This window comes from Asterias amurensis, chromosome 3 (genome assembly GCF_032118995.1).
Source record: "Asterias amurensis chromosome 3, ASM3211899v1".
Classification (NCBI taxonomy): Eukaryota; Metazoa; Echinodermata; class Asteroidea; order Forcipulatida; family Asteriidae; genus Asterias; species Asterias amurensis.
Window position 1 is genome coordinate 18,338,668 of NC_092650.1, and position 18,119 is coordinate 18,356,786.

Here is an 18,119-nt window from a genome sequence, read left to right on the forward strand (position 1 = left end):
GTTTTCCTGTTATTTTCTCCCAACTCCGATGACCGATTGAGCCTAAATTTTCACAGGTTTGTTATTTTATATATAAGTTGTGATACACGAAGTATGGGCCATTGGACAATACTGTTTACCGAAAGTGTCCAATGGCTTTAAGCAGCTGTGAAACTGGTGCCCAAGACCACTCCATTGAGACACGACTGTTTTGAAATGCATGCATGCTTGGAATTACGTCAAACAATGGGACTTCTACCTGCGTATGTCTGCAGCTACAAAGCAAAGCATACAAAAAGTTTCCAATGAAATAGGCTTTGAAAATTGTAAAATTGTTTGCAAATTGTTTTAGTTCCTTGTGTTTTTTTAAAAACTATTTCAGTGTACCTTTAAAAAGTACATTAAATATCTATAGGTCTCCTCAGACAAGAATCTGACGACTTTGTTCCAGCATACAATGTTACAGATAAGGGGAGTGAGGGGTTATTTTTGTATCAATGATAAACCAAAAGATCAGGTATTTGTTAACCTTGGTAATGTAATTTGCAGGCGCATGTTGTTTCTGGGATTTCCTTACACTGTTTGATGGATCCCTGTGGAGATTATATAGGACTAGCACTTTCCTGGTATATTCGCCAACGGCTTGATTTGTCTTGTCTCCAATGTGTTGTGTACACAATGTTTTAACACAAGCTTAAGATTTGCCTCCAGTCGACAGTAATTTTATATTATTTAGAAGAAACAAGCATATTTTGTTTTATCCCAATCTTTCAAAGTATGTCTGTGATTTTAACTAGATTTTATGGAGCCAGAGCTTTTGCAGTAGCGGCAGAAAAGACTTGTTGACAAGTCATAAATGGTCCCACGCATGGTGAGATAGTCGAGTTGTGGCGGTGCTCTCGCGAGATCACTGCTCTCGCGAGATCACTGCTCTAGCGAGATCACTGCTCTAGCAAGATCACTGCTCTCGCGCGAACTGCTGGTTGCCGACTTCTACTCCCCATTAAATGGGACCGTAGTCGTGAGAGCAGTAGTCTCACGAGGCCAGCAGTCTCTCGAGAATACTGCCGGAATCGCGGGAGAGTCGGAATGCTATCACCCCGACAGACATACAATTAACGTCTTGTCCACATGTCTACGTATAGCAGCAGCAGAATAAGGAAAAAGTCTTCTTGAAAACATTTCAATGTACAAACAGTGAATTCATGTTTGACAATCAGACACATAAATATACAATGCCACAAAGTAACTCCAAAGACACTCAAAATTCCTCACCACTCACTTTTGGCATACACTCATAGGTAAGCTTGGCAGGAGGGCTCCACAATACCTCTATGGGCGAGAATGAATAATTCAACACTATATTTGAAGGGAAATTACCTTAAAAAACCCCTGAGCAAATCTATTCAACTTTATGTGCAACCAATATAACGTGATTGCTGAAACAAGTTTTTAAACACCAAAACATAATAAGACTTTACGCCACACAACATGAGTTATTTCTCTACATCTGAGTCAAGTATGTGAGGTCAAAGGTGGAAGGTCAGACAATATGTATGTACCTGGTACCTTGTGACACAATGTTATCGAAATGGAATGACGTCGCAATAACAAAATCCTAACAAACAAACTTGGAACAAAGCAATAACTTCTGCCTTTTTTTTATTTGTCTATCCACAAGTTGTTATAAGTTGTTATTATTATCATTCATTTCTATTGTTTAAATAGAAAGTGCTTTATGACTTAGTATTGAATATGTATGATACCGGCGGAAGGGGTCCATTAACAAACAAACTTGGCAACAAAAAAACTTGGCACAAAGCAACAACTTCTGCCTTTTTTTAATTTGTCTATCCACAAGTTATTATAATTTGTTATTATTATTATTATTTATCTTTATTGTTTATATAGAAAATGCCTTTTGACTTAGTGTAGAATATGTATGCGAGCGGCGGAAGGGGTCCATTAACAAAGGTATAGGACAGAGGATGTGATGGGGTGTGGTCCCCCGACTCACTGCACAGCAAACATATGGTGAAACTGGATCACTAAAATGCTGTAAGAAATATCGTGTAAAATGATGTCAGGTAATTATTGGGTCAACACTCTGCAAAGAGGGGAAGAATTAACCTCACAACAGAAAAAAGGAATACAAAGATGGGTTTATCAAACATACCATTTCGGACCGCATACCTATAATATTTATACACCTGGATGAAGAGCAGCAATTTATGGTTCAGTGTCCTGCTGGAGGACACAGCCCCATGGATCGCTCACCGACTAGGAGTTGAACCAATGAAACAAAAGACACAAAAGAACATTCTAGCAAAGAATCCACTTTATTTGCACATGTTGACTTACAATAGGACAGGATTTTTGAATTCTCATATTTTGGTTTCCTTATCTCTTCAAGTGTGAGATTTGACATTCCTCACTGTCTGTAGCTGCTTAAAGACACTGGACACCTTTAGTAATTGTCAAAGACCAGTATTCTCACTTGGTGTATTTCAACATGATGCATAAAATATAAAATAACAAATTTTTGAACACTTAGACTCAATTGGTCATCGAAGTGGCAAGAGAATAATGAAAGAAGAAAAACAAAACTTGTGTGCTTTCAGATGCATAATAAAAGTCTGTTATTATTTGTGTAAGAAATTACCTCTTTCTCATAAGTTTGTGACTTCACAGAGGGAGCCACATCTCACAATGTTGTATTCGAACAACAGCTCTCCAATGCTCATTACCAAGTAGGTTTTTATGCTAAAAAGTTAAATTGAGTAATTACCAATAGTGTCCAGTGCCTTTAAAGGTGCAATTACTTTCCATGAAACTCTCTCCCCAAAATGTGAACTTTGATACAAAAGTGTGTCAAACGCACCAAAGAGAGTTCATTTGGGTATATTTCAATCAGTACAAAGCTACTATCTGCAAACATACCTTCCCGGCCGGCCGGGAGAACTTCCAGAAGGGTAAATTCTTACTGACATTATATTTTGTGTCCTTACTGGTGCGTATTACTACCACCAGGAGAGTAAACCGCCATGAGCAGCATAGTGTGATCTATAAAAATATGTTAACATTTATAGGGAGTCTAAACAAAACACACACTTGAGTTGTTTTTTTTTGCAAATTGGGAACACTTCTCAGCCCACTGTTGTATTTTTAAAGACACTGGACACTATTGGTAATTGTCAAAGACTTAGTCTTCACAGTTGGTGTAACTCAACATAATGCATAACATAACAAATCTGTGAAAATAGAGCTCAATTGGTCGTCGAAGTTGCGAGAAAATAACGAAAGAAAAAACACCCTTGTCACAGAAAGTTTTGTGCTTTCTTTAGATGCTTGATTCTAAATCTGAGGTCTCAAAATCAAATTCGTGGAAAGTTACTTCTTTCTCTGATGTCACTTTGTCAGAGGGAGCTATTTCTCACAATGTTTTATACTATCAATTCAACCTCTCCCCCTTAATCGTTACCAATAAAGGTTTTATGCTAACAATTATTTTGAGTAATTACCAAGTGTCCACTGCCTTAAAAAATACTGAAAGCGAAAGACGCTTCTAAACTGCGGTGTGTGCAAGCAAAGGAAAAGTAAGCTGGGGAAACTGTTGGTAGGCTGTGGTAGTCCTGGAATTTAAATTCTGTCTCTACTTCCCATAGTGGCTTCTTATATAGCGCTCAGGTCCGTCACTCAGTGAGGCTTAAGGCGTTTCAATATTATTACCCCTGGTCATTGGGCCATCTTAGCTGGGATATACAGCCTATGTAGTGTACTAAGCCAAACCAAGAACGATCTCTTCCCTCACAGGTACCCATTTATACCCCTGGGTGAAGAGAAGCAATTATGGTAAAAGCATCTTGCTCAAGGTGACAAGAGTGTCATGACCTGGATTCGAAACCCACAATCGGATGACTTACAAACCATTAGGTCTTTAATCATTGATGTTCTAGACCACTTGATCATGATACCCTAAAACAGGTTGTTGAAGCCCCACAGCACTGATAATTGTCACTTGGTGTATCTCAACATAACAAATAACAAGTCTGTGAACATTTGGACTCAATTGGTCATCAAAGTTGCAAGATAAAAATGAAAGAAACAAAATACCATTGTTTCACAAATTTATGTGCTTTCATAAGATGCCTAAAAAGGTTTCAGGCCTGAAGTCCTTTAATATTTAAGTGAGAAATTACCTCTTTCTCAAAATCTATGTTACTTCAGAGGGAGCAGTTTCCCACAATGCTTTATACTATAAATAGCTCTCCATTGCTCGTTACCAAGTAAGTTTTTTTATGCTAACAACTATTTTAAGTAATTACCAAAAGGGTCCAGTGCCTTTAAACGCCATCTTTTCTACTGTAAATATAATGCCTGTAGATTCCACTTTTCAAGTGGAACTACTGTGATGATTAGCAATAGACAGGTGTGTTATGCCCTATGGTGTACTAACTCTCACCAAGATTTATCATCCTCCACTTGCAAACTTACGTCTGGGGTTTGCACAGTTTTATGTTCATGTTTTTTTATTTCTTTTCCAGTAGCTTATGTTTTAAGGGTGATGCCCGCTTAAAAGCTTATTTTCACCTTATTTTGTTTTAATAATAAACTGTTTATTTTGTTAGGGTTAAAGGATTCAAGTAAAAGCTTTGCTTTTGTTTTGGTTGTGCTGTTTTATAGTGCACATGTGGGTCCTTTTCACCCTTGGGAGAAAGTCCAAACCCAAATTTGTTTTCAGAGCAGTGGAAATAGTTGCACCTTGATACATGCAAGGGAAACTGACTGGATAGTTTGGAGTCAATTGTGCACTGGGTGTTATTATTAGGAGGTAGAACTTGATGGGCCATGGGAATCCTCTCACCAAATTGAGAAAAGGATAGAAGTTCAAGAGTCAATTATCCTTTACTGTAAAAAGCTGTGAGACTTCTAACTATTTTGTTGACTTCATCTATTTGAATATTTTGCACTGTATGATAAGGGATTTCATTTAGTGGGATGCACCCTTACGTAGTTTTAAAGGCATGACAAGTGTTCCCTATTCATGTTTGCTTATTTTTTGAGAACATCTAACCAGCCATGAGTCACTGGCTCCTCATACCAATAGTGAACTAGGAGCTATAGATCCTCAGGTGTGTTTGTGAAGTGATAGCAAAAAGTGAACTGGGAATAAGGAGCTATCTCTACTGTCATCATTTTCAGGGCCCTTGGAGCATGTCCCACAATAACAGTATGCCTCCTGTGTTCACATCTGTTTGCCTCGAAATTGGTCTAGCAATGGAATAAATCATAAACCAATGTCATCAGAAGTTCAAATATACTATTGACATCGACTGACAAACCCAATTTTTATCTGCCCTCCAACTTTTTTTTTAGAACCCATAAAACTAAGCTAGTCCCTGTTTGTTTTAATTCACAATTCCATCGGGGAGCATAAATTATAACCCCACTGACCTGTGATATTAACCCCCATGATAATTTCAATGTCACTGCCAGTCAAGGGGGATACCGTCTGAGAAAGACCATATATGGAAATTATTTCTCATCACTTTTTGTGTGTGTGTTGAGGGTCCAGTCATTGGCACATATTGGAATGTTGGCGGACAGCAGTGTAAACAAGGTTTGCATTCCCCCCCCCCTCCATGAAAACAACTTTTCAATCATCTCTCGAAGCACATTTTATTTATCTTAAAATCTGTTTTTATATTTATATATTTGTTTAAAAAAATCTTACATACAGTACAGGTTTGTCTATCAAAGAATATTTTGTAGTTTTAAAATCTGAGACTTAGAGAAAATTCTAAAACTAGGACAAATCCTTATAAAAAACATGCCAGATAATAACCCAATCAATATTGTGTGAGTTTTCAGTAACCCTTTTTGACACAACGGCTTTGGCTTGGGCTCTTGCTTATACTTCTTGAGCCATTTTGAAAATTTGGATGTCATCAAACAGGTGTCATGTCATTTCAGGAGACAAAGCCAGTGCACACTTTTCTGAACTCTCTAACAACACTCTCTTTTCTATTGCACCATTGCATCTTTGCGTTAAATGTTTCCTTAACTCAGAGATTCTTTAGATTTTAATAAGTGTAGTGTGTAAAGGACTTTTTAGCCAATATACCCTGCCACACCAGTATCAAACAGGGAGCTGTCACACATGGATTTTAGGGTGTCCACAAGCCACTGAGTGACACACCAATTAGTGTCCCAGACAGTCCCCCCCCCCAACCAAAAAAAAAAAAAAAAAGGGAAATAACTAACAGGATAAAATAAATCCACAAATCACTGAATCCTACATGAAGTCCCCCCACTCACCAGTCATAAGTTGTTTCTTGACTGGCGTTCTGATTACAACCAGAAGTTATTTTTTGCCCGTCTCCTACATGTCACCCCCCTCAATGAATCCCTCAGCACTGCATCTTACTTGTCAGACGTAGAACTCTCCAAAGGCTCCCAGTGACCCTAAGTACTACTAACTGGGAACATACAGCTCCTGTTTTCTTTGTCTGGATGCAGACAGGACTCCACTGAAGCAATATATAACCAGCAAACTTTCTTGAATTGGAGGCAGAGAATTTGTATATAATGAAATGATGATGAACATAAGCTTTTGAATCAAAACAGGGCCCTCGATCGTCAGAGGCATAAACTATACTTGTCTTGAGAAATTGGGGCCTACCGCATGCTTACACTTGGTACGGGCAGTGGTTCTGAAATTTTTGACACATCATTGCTGAAAATGAAATCAGAGAAAACCTCAATTTCAAATTGAATATAAACCACTTTTTTTTTAAAGGCAGTGGACACTACTGGTAATTACTCAAAATATTATTAGCAGAAAACCACACTTAACAAGTAATAACAGGTAACAAGTAATAATGGGGAGCTGTTGCTAGTATAAGACATTGTGAGAAGCGGCTTCCTCTGAAGTACATAACATAGTTTTCCATGAATTTTATTTCAAGACCAGCAAATTAGATTTTGAGGTATCGAAAATCAAGCATCTGAAAGCACACAACTTCGTGTGGCAAGGTTTTTTTTTTCTTTTCATTATTAACTCGCAACCTCGACGACCAACTGAGAACAGGTTTATTATTTTATGCATTATGAGATACACCAAGTGAGAAGGCTGGTCTTTGACAATTACCAATATTGTACAGTGTCTTTAAACGAAAATCCAGTGTTCTTGTGACCAGTCTTGATTGGGGAAAACAAACTTTTTCAGCTGATCCCTCTAGGAAAAAAACACAAAAAATAAATGGACTGATTTTAAAAATGAAATGATGATACCCTTGATGTACTACATGTAGATTGAATTACTTGATATGTGCCACCCCCAACCAGGCACACCTTAAGTTTCGAAGAAATATTGTCTACATTTGCGCAAAGATGTGTGGGTGTTGCGGTTGGACAACATCATTATCTAATCTTAAAGTTCTCAGTCAATAACGGAACAATATTTGAACTTGAAATAGTTAGAAGATAACCTCTCCTGGCAGCAGGGTTTCTGGGAAAGAATTAGGTTAACCTATCATCAACTTTTGTTTTTTTCAAGGGGCAGTCATATTAAATGGATTACATTCCATCAATCTTATCAGAAAAAAAAGAGTTTAAAAAGTCAATAAATAAAATCAATCAATTGATCAATAATTCAATTGATCAATCAAGCAATCAATCAGTCAATCAATCAATCAATCAATCATTCAGTGAATAAAAACTTAAGAAATGTTTTCAATGGCACCTTGACAAAAATGTACACAAAAAATACCGAAAAAGCATTAGAGGATTTCTTTCAGTATCCTCTTGAAATGTCCAGGCCTAATAGGAGATCGTTCCATAAAATTTGATATTGAGGTATCGCCGAATATCTTGATTAGAGAAAATACCCAACGTTTGGAATAAACAAACCGCGAGACATATTTTATGCAGAAACAATTCTCAGTTTCAAATGTTTTTGAATCCCTCTCTCTAAAACCACATTCCTATTTCATTCCTCAACATATTTATCAACAGCTACAGGGCTTCTATACTAGGTAAGTTTGTCAGCCATTAATTTTGAAGCAATTACCAAAGGATATACCTGCTCTTTAAGTTGGGAAAAAGAATTTATAAGTAATTAGAAGCAGTTTGAATTGAATCCAATACTGAACTGGTAACCAGTGGCAACTTTGAAGAACTGTTGCTACACACATTTGTATGTAACATATCCAATACTGAACTAGCAACCAGTGATGACTTTGAATAACTGCTGCTATACACACATTTGTATGTAACATATCCAATACTGAAATAGCAACCAGTGATGACTTTGAATAACTGCTGCTACACACACACAGTCCGTACAATGGTTAGTTACAACTCCTGAATCAACTTCTCAACTGACTGTGCATCTGTGTGACATCCCACACAGAATATAACACACAAAAACAGCAAGAGTTTTTGACGCTATCAAACTACAAAGAAGAAACAACACAATGTGGCAAAGAAAAAAAATGAGACTAGGAGGCTGGGACCTTCACTTGTCATGTTGGGTTGATGCTTTGGAACCAACGGAGGTGACACCTGTTAGTTTGTATTCAAGTTCAAGACTGAGGTCTATTAAACGACTGCACACATTACAATGGGTCAATGACTCAATGTTTCAATGTCAGGAATCATGGCTGCAATGTGATCCTGGACATTAAAGTTACTCTGGAAGACGGCGTCCGAATACCCTGCAAATGAGAAAAACAGGGCATCCAAATTTATCACAAACCTTACTGATAGACAGGGAGTCTATGGTATTATTTGAGTTGATGGCTTCGGCTGAAATTACGAAAACTTCTATAGTCTTCAATTGTTGATAAAGCCAACAGCCATAGCCGAAAGCCCTTATTTGGACACAGCCTTTGACATACAATTTTTCATAGGTTTATTTTAGCAGTTCCGATTTTTGTTGTATTTCTGTATTATTACAATTTTGGGGGATAAAAAGTTGCTAAAACCCTGTTCTAAACCACACACACACCTGGCAAAAGTACTTGTCAATTTCATGAACCTCTTCTAGAGAAGCATTGTCTCATAAAATCCAAACAGCCTGATCTCAGCTCATGCATCTTACATGTTTTGCAGGTACAAAAGCGCTTAAATTGTAAATGCCCAGACACATTTCAGCACGTACACAGATTACCTCCAATGGTTCCAATAAACTCAGAGCGTCTTTTTGAGCAGTCACTCGCAACAGCCGCGCAAATCAACATCATTAAACTCTTTCTATAATTTTATCCCCCCAACCAAGTAGCTGTTTTAAATGGACATGTTGTTGGGGCAACATGCCTTTCATAAAGTGACATTGGTTTAATGCATTTTGAAACAAATGTGATTCATACACTAACAGGTCAATACTTCGTACAAGGTACAACAGTTTTTCCTCGGTCATTGGCATCTTACATGTATAAGGGAAATGAACATTTCAAGGGAGCATCAAGGCAATGACCGAGGGGCATCAAGGCAATGGTCAAGAGGCTCCAGGCAATGACTTAGAGGGCATGGAGTCAAGTGACTAAGGGGCAACGAGGCAACAAGGGGAGCGATTACATGCATTGCCTCTGCACACTTCAATAGACCCTTCCCATGAAATATGTAAGTTGCACATAGCGAGTGCGCACTAACGTTTTGGTTGGCAAAATGAGGGAACATCGCGCTGTTTTGTACACGGCTAATGGGTGCGTGATGCAGACGCGATTGCGCGTCTGCTTAGTGCACAACTCTATGGCGTTTGCCAACCAACAGGGTCTGTACGCATGCGTGAATGTGATTAGCATATTTCATGGGAGGGATCCATTGAATACCAAACATGAGAGCAAATCTCCTCCCCTCTCAGATGACTATTTGTTGTGCAATCCATTCTTAGACATCCCTCTCCTTAAAATGTTACCCCTACACCCTGATGACATAATTTTGTTTACCACTTTGCAGAACACTAGGACACCAATGTGTGTCTGCACAAGCAGTACCCAGTTACAGCAATGCAGTAAACACCCCCTAACATCTTCAGTACAGTGGTGTCAATAGCTGCTTGAGCACCCATGGCGTTGCAAAAGCAAAACACAAAGAGGTCGTCTAAATAAAACGGGAGATGGTGAAGCATTTCATTACAACGAAGCTGTGAATGTACTGTAAATCGACACCATCGTAATGACACCTTTTAAATCCCGCACAGCGATTCTCACACGTTTCCTGCTCCACCACCATCCCACCCATGGTTTATCGATCTTAATAATCTGTTCCTGAACTTCCTAAATAACAAGAACGGGTGTGTTGATAAAACACAATTGCCCCGCTGAGACTAAAACTCATTCTTGTGTTATCGCTTGGGACAACATTTTGTTTTAGCCATAATGAGCTTGACATTTGACCTACAGGGGTTCAAAAAACAAATGGCTACTGGGGGATCCCACGACCAATCCACACATCAAGTTTGGAGTTGATTTTAGTCACAGAGTTATATACAAGACGAGGGTGCACTGGTGATGCTGCATGCACAAACGCGACAAGACATTAATGAGACAGGCGTGCCATTCTGCAAGATGAGTGTTGTACGCGCGTTGAATTTAAGTAGGCCTACCTGTCGGCAGCATGTGTGTATGATAAATACACAATATGCGATGTTGTTTTATTAACTTACAAAATGGTTGCATACACACATGCCGGGCCGCATAAACTGTAGGCCACTGCGCACTCGATTCTTATATAACTCTATATATGGCCTAACTAGTCCTAATCTAAACAATCTTGAAAAGAAGACAAAGATGTGATTGTGAACTTACCACCATAAGCCAGTCGACCGGCAACACTCTTGCCAGGTTGGTGGCACGGACGAAGAGGAACCCTACACAAGACAGCAAAGACAGCACCGAGGTGAAGGTAAACACCCTGAACTTCCACGCTGCCGGGAGGGACAGATAGTACATGCCTTTATAACTGATGGACGTGGCGCATATCAGAGCAACTAGTGTCAGGATCTGACGAGAAAATAAAAAAATAGAGAAAAGAGAATTAGGTGTTGCAAACTTCTCACCAACCAATAAGACCTAATGGTATAAATGAAGTAATTAGTTAATGGGCCTGACTTTTCGACCCTGTCTTTGTGTTTTTTTGCCAAAAAATCTGAAATTATATTAGAAAAGCTGTATCTAAACAACAGATCATGTTACCAGCCAACAAACAATGTCTTGTACAATGCCTGTGGTTGTGACTGAAACCCTGTTTTTATTTTTATGCCATGCCTGTTATGGGGCACAGGGTCCCCCACACAATGTTCTTTTAATCAAACTATTTCCCTCCCTCAGTAACCTCAAAAGTTCTGCCAGTTAATTTGTAAAATGTGCACCTTCACTGCAATGGGCTTTCAATCATGCAGACATGACAGGGGCATGAGCCACAAGGGAAGCCAAAACTGTTGTACATCTATAGGTACATTCAAGAAAAAAAGACATAAATGATGTGATGAATCCTAGTTTCCAGTAATTGTGCAAGCATAAATATGTCCTGTGTATAGTATATATATATACAGAAATTTGTGACGCTTGGTGACTCTTTGATATCAGCCGCTGTAACCTTCAGTAGGTGGTTAGCTCTCCTTGATCAAGATAATATTAATAGGTAGGACTATACTCTCATAGCATATGCTGGCAAGCCTATCTACCCCCCCCTTGAATCTACAGTCCCTCCCCCTCAAATCTATACAGCCCCCCTCTCTCTCTCTTGACCAGATGGTTTTTACATCCCAGCATAGCTATAAATCCATTTAAAACCCATCATCTCTTTTTTTTTTCTTTAATGAGTATTTGATATTTACACAAATGCCAGCAATAAATTATGAATGAAATACATTAAACTTTGTTGCATAAAAACGTGGTACGCACTGCCCTGGTCTGTCATTCGGGGTTACAGCTTACATAAACCTTAAAAGTTGGGAACAAAAAATTACTACTAAACAAAAACAAATTGATTTGAGAAAAAAAAAATCAGATTTACGCAATACTTCATGAGGAGATTTTGTCCCTCCTTAGAGAGAGAAAGAGAGTTGTTGTTGCTTTGATTCAAAATGTATAAAAATAGTCACACTGCAAACAAACAATGTAAAACAACTGGTGTCATATTTGGTGCTGTGGGACCAACAGAATGAAAGAGAGTATAATAATTTTGGCTTGTCATTGCCAAGCGGTTAAGAATAAGCAGAGTGTAGGTTCGAATCCCCGGTCGTGACACTTGCTATGTAAATGTCGGGAGGTAGTGCTTTCTGCTCTGCCGGCCAGGCTTCAGATGGATGATACCCAAGCCTACATCTGTATGGACTGTAGTAGGGGTAACCAAGCTGTTTCAACCCTAGGCCTTGTGTGTCTGGCGACTTGCATAACAACAAAATTGTTTTTAAAGTTTTTTTTAGTGCAAAGCAGAGAAAGGCCCAAAAGATACATCAAAGGATGATCAACCAACTATGTGAAGACTCTAAGCTGACCTATGTATGAGGTGATAGGCAACTGCATGCTGGACAAGAACATTTGGAAAGGCCATCATGCTTGTCGGAAGTCATTGAAATGAATGTTAATGAACATGTGTACCTTTGTATACTGTTTTGTTTTTGTTCTGTCATGGCATGGCAGGTATTTTCACAAAGGACTACATATTTTATAGTGTCAAAATTATGGACTTAAAGGCAGTGGACACTATTCGCAACTACTCAAAATTATTATCATAAAACCCTTCCTGATTACGAGTAATTGGGAGAGGTTGATAGTATAAATTATTGTGAGAAACAAATCCCTCTGAAGTAATGCTGTTTCGAGAAAGAAGTAGTTTTCCATGAATTTGATTTTGAGACCTCAGATTTAGAATTTGAGGTCTCGAAATCAACCATCTGAAAGCACACAGCTTTTTGTGACCAAGGGTGTTTTTTTCTTTCATCAATATCTCGCAACTTCGACAACCGATTGAGCTCAAATTTTCACAGGTTTGTTTTTTTATGCATATGTTGAGATACACCAACTGTGAAGACTAGTCTTTGACAATAACCAATAGTGTCCAGTGTCTTGAAACATACAGGAAGGGGCCTGCAATGAATGTATGTTGCATTTTTGCACCAAAGAGCCACATACCCCGAAACAGGAGACTGAAAATATAGGTCAAATCAAATCGTCTTTCAGGTTTCAGAACCCACATTTTCAGAAGTTCAGCCAAAGGATGCTGAATTGAAACAAAGTCTTTTCTTTTGAGTGTTTTCTATAAAAATTATCTTGGTTTTGGATGCCCTAATGCAGATATGCCAAGTCCAGAGGCCAGCTATGCATGAGATTTTTCAAAGCTGTGCGTGTGAGCGTGAGACAGAGTCCAAATGCGTGAGTCTCACGCCTAATGCGTGAGAGTTGGTAGGTCTGCTAAATGTGAATTCTGGAGCACACTTGGTGATTTTGTGAAATTGGTAACGAAAAAAAAAAACATGAAAAAAACTGTTTAGGTTACTTTTGCTCCAAAGTGTGCGCATCGATATGCAACGCGTCTATCAGCCTGATATGATAAAGCATCATGGGGAGAATCCTGATGTCTGTCTCCTTTTGGTCAAGAGGATGACCCAACCTGACATCCCAGGGTGTTTGTCTTAAATTTACAGACGGTTACAGATGATTTACAGACCCCACATCACCAAAACGATTATAGAGAGGTTTTAGTATAACAATGACTAGCTATTCTTGATAATAACTTCAATAATAATGAACAATAATAAATAAGACTTATAAAGCGCATTTTACAAAGATACACTGCCCTGGTATAAAAAAAGCTACGAGAAAGTAAGTTTATGAACGAGAAGAGAACAAATGTGTTTTTAATTTACTCTTGAATGTCTGGAGTGAGTTTGTATTGCAAATAGGATTTGGTAGTGAGTTCCAGCATCGGGGACCAGCGACTGAGAAGTGCCGGTCCCGGCCCTTTTGTGAGTGCGAGGGATTGTTAGACTATGGCTGGAGCAGAGGCCACTCCGGCCAGGTTTGTTGAAAGTTGAGAGACTCTATGTTCAACAATCGAAAAACAAATCAGAAGGCCAGGGAGATCAATGAGAAATCCCCTGCAATAGTCAGGTAACTCTTTGACATATCACAGGCTTGATTTAGTACAAGTTCAAAACATAAAGGCTTTTACACCACAGCCAAGGCTTTTAGAATTTGTTGGGCATTATAAACTTTAAAGATTATTCAATCAAAAACAATCCTCAGCGGAATTTTGTGCTTTTGTGTTTTTGCATGACAAGTCAGTTTTTTTGTTCTATTTTACAAATTTACACAAAAACATAAAACATATACTTTGAGGGGAACTACAGGGGTAGGGGAGCCCCAATTGCAAAGAACCTGGCGTCATAGCAGATTTTATGTATATAAAATGTAATTTAACCCAAATAAACACCACATGCATCAAAATCACTCCAGCATTTTTTTCCGAAGGTCATTCTAAAATTGTAAACACACTGGTTTTCAATTCACCACAGAGAGGTCTCAGCACAAAACCATGTACTATGGACCAACTGCCCCCCCCCCCCTTCAGCTGTCCCAGCTCACTAACCCTGTCTGATGCCTGATAACCTAGAGCACCTGTGCCTAGCCTAACAGTAGCAGTTTGACCTGATCAGGACAACCCAAGCTAAACACTCATTAATCAACATTCCAGGCAGTCACTCACTCACTCCTCCCAGACACTGGGCTATGTAAACCCCACCACCACAAAACTACAAGTATCACACCTGTTACATAATGACTGGCATCATCACACAAGCCAGCTGTGTACATTCTGGCATTGGTGGCCTGTGTATGGACTCTCTATTTCTCTCTCTGCTTGAGCTATTTTTACCAAATTGGCTGGGTGGTCACAGCAGGTGAATGGCAAGATATGGGGGTCATAGACAATAGGGGGAATTCCACCTGTGGTAATTGGAAACCAATCAGAGTTTTGAAGGGGTTAAAGGGGTTGTACATTGTAGGTAGGTAGTAGATAGGTTTATATTGATATCTGAAACAAAAAGTCGCATCCCCTTAAGGTGATCCCCTGTCTGCAGCTTCCCAGGTTGTATCGTAATTTGGGTGTGATCCCTGGCTACACGGCAGTTAACGGTTGTATGGCTTCTGACTGGCACCCCCGAACAAAGATATTGACAAAATAGGGACACCGCCAATATAGGGCTGGATAGCTCAGTTGGTAGAGCGCCGGCACGTTAACCCGGAGGTTGTTGGTTCGAATCCCACTCTAGTCAATTCTTTGTTCAACCCCCCCCCCAAAAAAAAGGTTTTGTAAGACTACAAATACATTTTACCAATACGGATACACTTTGTTATGTGTAACTGCAGCTTCCCTGTGTGCCCTAGATAAAATAAATTCCCCCACTATCACTTTTAAAGCCATTGGACCCTTTCGGTTCAGAAAAAAAAAAAAAAGTTCACAGATTTACAAATAACTTACAGGGTTTAGAGAAGGCAATGGTGAAAGACTTCTCTTGAAATATTATTCCATGAAATGCTTTACTTTTTGAGAAAACAGCAAAACAATATAAATTCTCGTTAACGAGAATTACGGATTTATTTTAAACACATGTTATGACACGGCGAAACGCGCGAAAACAAGGGTGGGGTTTTCCGTTGTTTTCTCCTGACTCCGATGACCGATTGAGCCTAAATTTTTACAGGTTTGTTATTTGATATAGAAGTTGTGGGCCTTGGACAACAATGTTTACCGAAAGGGTCAAATGGCTTTAAAGGTTTCATTTATGATATAGTCAGAACTGTGTAAGTGGTTTGTTGTAAGAAAATATGGAGAAAATGCACAATGGGTTACTATTTCTGAGCGCTTCCTGGAAACTTTCTTTAGGCGAGCTTCAAGCAAGCAGTTAAAAAAAATTACTATGCAATAAAATTCTCCAATGTAACAAGAAAGTAGTACACAACATGTTTTTGTATATTGTTTGCTCTCAATCCCAATGAGTGTCTATTCTTTGGCCTAGGTCTGACCATAGAGCAAGGGTCTGACACATAACTCTATGATTGCAAAAACAAAATCTGACATGCATTCAAATCATTTTTGGATCCCTCTTAAAGGCAGTGGACACTATTGGTAAGTGTCAAAGACTAGCCTTCACAGTTGGTGTATACATCACTATAAGCATAAAATAACAAACCTGTGAAAATTTGAGCTCAATCGGTCATCGAACTTGCGAGATAATCATGAAAGAAAAAAACACCCTTGTAACACGAAGTTGTTTAGTTCGAGACCTCAAGTTCTAAATCTGAGGTCTCGAAATCAAATTCATGGAAAATTACTTCTTTCTCGAAAACTACGGCACTTGAGAGGGAGCCCTCTCTCACAATGTTTTATACCATCAACCTCTCCCCATTACTCGTTACCAAGTAAGGTTTTATGCTAATAATCATTTTGAGTAATTACCAGTAGTGTCCACTGCCTTTAAACAAAAATACTGTTCAATAAAATTCTCCAATGTAACAAGAAAGTAGAATACACAATAATTGTTTTCTTCGGAAACCCTCTGTATTGTCATGTTGTATTTTGGAAATTGCTTTTTACCTTTGTATCTAGCGCTTTGAGGCCTTTTTAGCAATTTGGCGCTTTATAAATATCTTTTTATTAAAACCAATTCCAATGAGTGTCTATATATTCTTTGGCCTAGGTCTGACACATAACGCTATGATTGCGAAAACAAAATCTGACATGCATTCAAATCATTTTTGCCTCCCTCTTAAGGGAAAGGAGGATGAACCTTTCATTAAATCCACATGAACTGATTGGTCAAACAGAGATTCCCAATTTCTCCAGAAACAATACTATATGAAGCGACCTATTCCAGCATGCAAATAATAATAATAATATTGTATTGCATTTCTTGTGCGCTAACTCCATCCGAGGATGTTTAGAAGGAGCAAATTACACAAACAAATTCATTAAAACTTCAGCAAAATAACATTCGGGAAAAGTTGTCAAACATCACCTTCTGAAACCCAATAAGTGGGTAATTTAAAGATGACAGACCTTTCAATTTGCTGATGAAGCTGTGGTTTATTATATAGGCCCAATTACCAAGGTTAGGACGCTGCATATATGTCTGGCAAGGGCAAGTGGACAGGTGGCTGGATGGTCCAAGCTGTGGGTAGTAAGAGACTCTCCCTCAGTAGGTTTAAAGGCACTGTACACGTTTGGTAATTACTCAAAATATACATGAGCATGTAACGAGCAACGAGAGCTGTTGATAGTATAAAACATTGCGAGAAACGACTCCCTCTGAAGTAACGTAGTTTTTGAGAAAGAGGTAATTTCTCACTACAATAATAAAAGATATCTGGCCAGAAGCCTTTTATTCCCATCTGAAAGCACCTTATTTTGTACAGCAAGTGTGTATTTTTCTTTCATAATTTACTTGCAACTTCAAAGACCAATTGAGTCAAAATTTTCAAAGGCTTGTTATTTTATACATACTTTGGGAAACACCAAGTGAGAAGACTGGTCTTTGACAATTACCAAACATGTTCAGTGCCTTTACTTTAACTCTCCAGACCTCAGATCACATGTGGTTATGATTGTCTGTGCCCTTGGGCATACCCTTGCTGGCTCTAGTATTAGGAGCAGCTTGAATTTATTACATGCACTAAAATTCACACTTCTTTTATTATAAAAATATGATGATACAGGATTGGTATAGCTGACAAAGTGTTTGCAGCAGTGACCATGTTTTGTGTGGTCAACAGAGTGTTGTTGTCGCTGGTTGTTGTCATGGTGGGCGGTGCGGGGCGAGCCTGCCAAGAACTAACATCATTTGCCCTGCACTCTGAGAAAAATACACTGTGCTGTCCAGCTTAGATTTTCCTCTAGACTACACTTCATCAATGATGGCCCATTATAACTAATAAAACACAAATAATTTTGTTGAATCGTATGCCCTTGATGGATTGACTTAATTGGATTCTGTATGAGCCCACCACTAAAATAGGTCTAGCTATACAGTGCAGCTTAGATTTCCCCCTAGATTATGCTTCATCAATGATGGCCCATTATAACTAATAAAACACAAATAATTTTGTTGAATCCTATGCCCTTGATGGATTGAC

The 18,119-nt window shown here is 38.7% G+C and overlaps 1 protein-coding gene across 1 annotated transcript in view; it reads right to left on the reverse strand.

Annotated features, from left to right (window-relative positions):
• The window catches only part of LOC139935480 (uncharacterized), a 77,180-nt gene that overhangs the window by 40,001 nt on the left and 19,060 nt on the right, over positions 1–18,119 (reverse strand). Inside the window, exon 2 of the mRNA XM_071930111.1 lies at positions 10,791–10,985. Within this exon, the coding sequence (XP_071786212.1) occupies positions 10,791–10,985 (195 nt within the window). The remainder of the gene's footprint in view (positions 1–10,790; positions 10,986–18,119) is intronic.